We start from the raw sequence: 4,617 nt of genomic DNA on the forward strand, positions 1-4,617 counted from the left end.
AAAGCTCCTAAAATGCATTTGCATGGTTGACTTGGTTTGGTGCAGTAGTTAGTAAGTACCTGTCGACGTCAATAGTTTTAACTCAAAACGTCCTCTCGTATCAGTCGAGTTTTAGTAATCGAACATGTTCTTATAAGTAGTTGGCTTCTTCGACGCACACACGGTGCTGGTACGGATGTTGCTGGTGGCGAGGAGGTAACCACGAGCAATTATCAGCTGAGTCGCGCCATACCTATACAACATTGGATCAGCTGCTCAAAACTGCGCAACACGTGCGCGTTTCTTCTGTCGTTTTGTGTGGAACGTAAACCATCGTGGATCGAAAACATCACCGAGACGAGGGCTGAACTCGGGCAAAGACAGCTAAGGAGATGGGCGTCCACGACAACACCGACTCCAAGTTCGGTCTGCTGAAGAAGCGGCCGGCCAGTCTCGTCGTCTTCCCCGAGGGCCCGAGCAAATTGCTCAAACGCGAGGACTCGTCCAAGCAACCGACTGCCAACGGCTTCAGGGCTAATAACCTTCCTGAGAAACCTGTACTCAGCCTGCAGCAACAAAGAAAATCCCTGCCTGTTTACAAACTCAGAAAAAAGTAAGTAAGACCGTCCTTTTGTTCTTTTTTTTTGTTTTCATTCTTTGTTTTCATGCTCGCACTCTCGCCATATCATGTCAGTTGACAAGACTGCTCCATATACCTATATAGTGTTCCGTACTTACCGACGTGGTTCAAAAAAACCAATATCTGCTTTAGCGACCGATGGTATTTTCTGGCGGGAATACTCAAACGAACTAATTTGTTCTTGTTCGCAGATTACTAGAGGAGATCAGAAAAAACAACACCTTGATAATCATAGGCGAGACCGGCAGTGGAAAAACGACGCAAATCCCACAACTACTGCTGACGTCCGGCATGGCTGGACCAAACGGCTGCATCGGCATTACTCAACCGAGGCGCGTAGCAGCTGTCAGCGTAGCCAAGAGGGTGGCTCAAGAGCAGAACACAATTCCCGGCAAGCTGGTGGGCTACTGCGTGAGGTTCGAAGATGTCACATCCGCACAGACCAGGATAAAGTACCTCACCGACGGTATGATGGTCAGGGAGGCCATGGTCGACGAGGTTCTGTCCGACTACTCTGTCATTATACTGGACGAGGCTCACGAGAGATCTGTGCATACCGACGTGTTGCTCGGCGTTGCCCGAAGAGCTCAAAAACTGAGGACGCACAAAAATATGCCGCCGCTGAAGCTCCTCGTCATGTCGGCCACCATGGACGTGGACAAGTTCACTAAGTACTTTAACGCCCCAGCGATATACCTGGAGGGCAGGCAGCATCCGGTTCAAATGTTCCACACGAAAAAGTCACAGGACGATTACGCATTTGCAGCTATGGTCACGGTCTTTCAAATACACAGAGAAAGCCCGCCAAAGTAAGCTTCGAATTTCATCCTTGTACGTTGAATAGCTTCATGTGTTTAATTCCTTTTTTTTTTTTTTTCTTTTTTTTTCGTTTTCAGCGAAGACATTTTAGTATTTTTAACGGGACAAGAGGAAATCGAAGCTGCAGCAACGGCCGCTAGACAAGCAGCCAAGCAACTGGATGGTAAAGGTTATCCGCCACTCAAAGTATTTCCTCTGTATTCAGCGTTGCCGACGCACCAACAACTTGAAGCATTTAAACCCTCGCCGCCGGGAATGAGGAAACTAGTATTAGCTACAAATGTAGCTGAAACGTCAGTAACTATCGGAGGTAAATACATGCAATCAAATTGAATTTTCATTTATCAAATTTATGTATACAAAATTATCTCCAAAGGGATTCGGAGCGTGATAGACTCAGGAATGGTTAAAGAGCGAACGCATCATCCGACTACGGGATTAGATGTGCTAAGGATAGATAAAATATCGAAAGCACAAGCTTGGCAGAGGACGGGAAGGGCTGGTAGGGAGGCTCCTGGAAAGTGTTATCGTACTTACACGCTCGAGGAGTTCGAAAAACTCAAAGAAATGCCGGTACCCGAAATTCAAAGATGCTCGTTGGCTGGAGTCGCGCTTCAATTGCTTGCCATTGGAATTGATATCACGACCTTTGATTTTATGGACAAGCCTCCCGAGGAATCGATAAATTCGGCTGTCAAGTGTTTGGAAAAATTGGGAGCCGTCAAAGGTTGGTAACTCTTATTGCTGACTCGAATGTTTCCTCTTGTACGTTTCAATAGAAGGAAAATATTATTTCAGGTACTCCGCCACACCTGACGACACTTGGTAGAACGATGTCTCTGTTCCCTCTTGACCCACGTTTCACAAAAGTCATTCTCGCCTCTGTTGAACACAAGTGTCTTGAAGAAGCCCTGACTGTGATAGCGCTCTTATCGAGCGAGAACGTATTCTCCGAACCACCGTCCAAACGTCAACAAGCACTGGCTGCCAGATCAAAGTAAAGTGTTTTTTAATCAATTGATCACCCTTTTTGTTTTCCAATTTTTAACAAATTTTTCATTCAAACTTTTAGATTCGTATCGGAAGAAGGGGACCACGTGACGCTGCTCAACGTATACAAGGGCTTTTTGAACGCGCAACAGAAGAAGGTCTGGTGCCAAGAAAATTTTTTGCATTTTAGGAATTTGGATTACGCTCAGAACGTTAGAAAGCAACTGGCCACACTTACCGAGCGGGCCAAGCTCGAAAAGATGAGCTGTGGAAATGACACGGAATGCCTTCGGAGAGCTATGCTCGAAGGATTGCGGGAGAACGTGGCCGAGATGCAGAGGGACCAGAGTTACGTTTCGGTAATTGTGCTTTTCGTTGCTAAAAATGTTAGGATCGTCGCATTCCTGTTTTTCCTCTTCCTCGCCTCCTTCTTTCAAACGGGACTCAATTTTTTTCGTGATGGTGTTGGTTCTTTACTTTATCTGATTGTTTGCTACCAATGATTCAGTTACCTCGTTTATATTGTAAAAATGATTTTTTATGAAATAAATGAACCTTTGTAAGTTTTGTCATTAATCTCCTTATTATTCCTTTCGTGTGTTTGTCTCAAAAAATATGTATGTTATTTTTCAATGTTCCAGATTTCTTCTCGCTACCCCGTCGCAATCCATCCATCCTCGGTACTTCACGGCACGAAACCCCAACTCGTGCTTTTTACTGAGGTTATACTTACCGGAAGGTGCTACATTCGAGGGCTTTCGATCATAGATCCAACGTGGATGAAAGAAAAGTCTGGATCGTCCGGAAAAAAGGAATGAGGAATGTGAGCTGGTATTTTTCTATCGTTATATCACTGCTTCTGTTCATTGATCTATAAATGTTTATTTTATTACGTTTGATATAATCACGGAAGTTTTCAACATCCATTAAATCCATTTAATTATTTAGTTTTTTACTTGAAACAATTTTTCTTTTATTGTTTTTTTTTCTTTGAGTAAACGAAACGCTACTTTATTTTTCTTTTCCTTGGAAGAACTATAGATTTTTACAAATATTCTCCAACTATAAATAAGGAACATTTAAAGTTAACGTTATAAAATATAGAAAGTATAGTGCTCCAACGATTTGACGAATTGATTTTACACTAATGTACAGTTTTTATCAAAAGCATGTATATAAATCGCGGCCATTTTATATAGCAAATAGAGTACAAATTTATGAGTAAAGCGCGACAAGAATACCACTCTTCTTTCTTTTTGTATTTGAAGAAGAACAAAAACTGTTTGTCATTGCAAAGATCTTTCTCTCCTAGTTGAGCCTAGTTTTTTATAAGATTACGAAGAAAAAAAAAAAAAAAAAAAAAAACCTTTAATAATTTTGTTAAAGCGAATTAGGAATTTTATAAAAATATGTTTACTTGAAATCGTCATTTTTATGTGTATACATTATCAGAATACGAATTTTCTGTACAAAAAAAAAATTCGAATAAAATTGATTACACCAAAGTCAATATCTTGATTAACTCTCTCCCATAATTATTATGTGACCATTGGATTGAATCAACATTTAACCAAATCGATGATTAAATTCAAGTCAGTCATGCATTTATAAACGTCAAAATAATTTAATTTTCAGCTCTCGGCCTTAATTTATCCAATCGCGTGACCCGAAAATAAGCAAAAAAAAAAAAAAAAAAAAAAAAAAAAAAAAAAAAAAGATACGAGACCAACCATATCTATCATCATCAGCAACGCAATTAACGTGATATTTTATGCAAATACCGGACTAATTGATACATCCGTCTCGCAGCCAAGCACCTCCCGTCGGGCATTTTAGCGTTAAATATAAAACGAACCAGCTGCCGTTACCGAGCAAGAAAAAAGACGCCTGTCTGATGGCCCGATAATTCGCGCTTCGATTCAGCGGCAAAACGTAATTATACCTATACGGGAAAAAGAGAATAATGTGCCACCCGATCGAAAAGAGATCCGGGGAAAAAAACGCAACGATATATTTACCACGTTACCAAAGTTATTTTCAGTTAAGCACTGTATCGTCGCGCGAAGCGAAAGAAGAGAAAAGGAGCTCCTCTACATCCGAGCGAATCGTCATCCCATAAAATATACATATGTGTTTATACCTACGAAGAGGACCGTCTCTCGCGCGCACACATCGTACACGGGTATGGG

At 41.5% G+C, this 4,617-nt stretch overlaps 1 protein-coding gene across 1 annotated transcript; it reads left to right on the forward strand.

Moving 5' to 3' along the window:
- Positions 1 to 3,865, forward strand: ath (ATP-dependent RNA helicase DHX33). The gene is made up of 8 exons (XM_014362701.2): positions 1 to 51; positions 141 to 592; positions 811 to 1,428; positions 1,516 to 1,748; positions 1,815 to 2,165; positions 2,237 to 2,435; positions 2,511 to 2,787; positions 3,070 to 3,865. The coding sequence occupies exons 2-8, from the start codon at positions 372 to 374 to the stop codon at positions 3,244 to 3,246; spliced, it is 2,076 nt and encodes a 691-aa protein (XP_014218187.2). The 5' UTR covers positions 1 to 51; positions 141 to 371; the 3' UTR covers positions 3,247 to 3,865.
- Positions 3,866 to 4,617: the final 752 nt, after the last annotated feature.

This window comes from Copidosoma floridanum, unplaced genomic scaffold (genome assembly GCF_036245765.1).
Source record: "Copidosoma floridanum isolate Cflo_tuat_1 unplaced genomic scaffold, Cflo_Japanese_pri ptg000032l, whole genome shotgun sequence".
NCBI lineage: Eukaryota > Metazoa > Arthropoda > Insecta > Hymenoptera > Encyrtidae > Copidosoma > Copidosoma floridanum.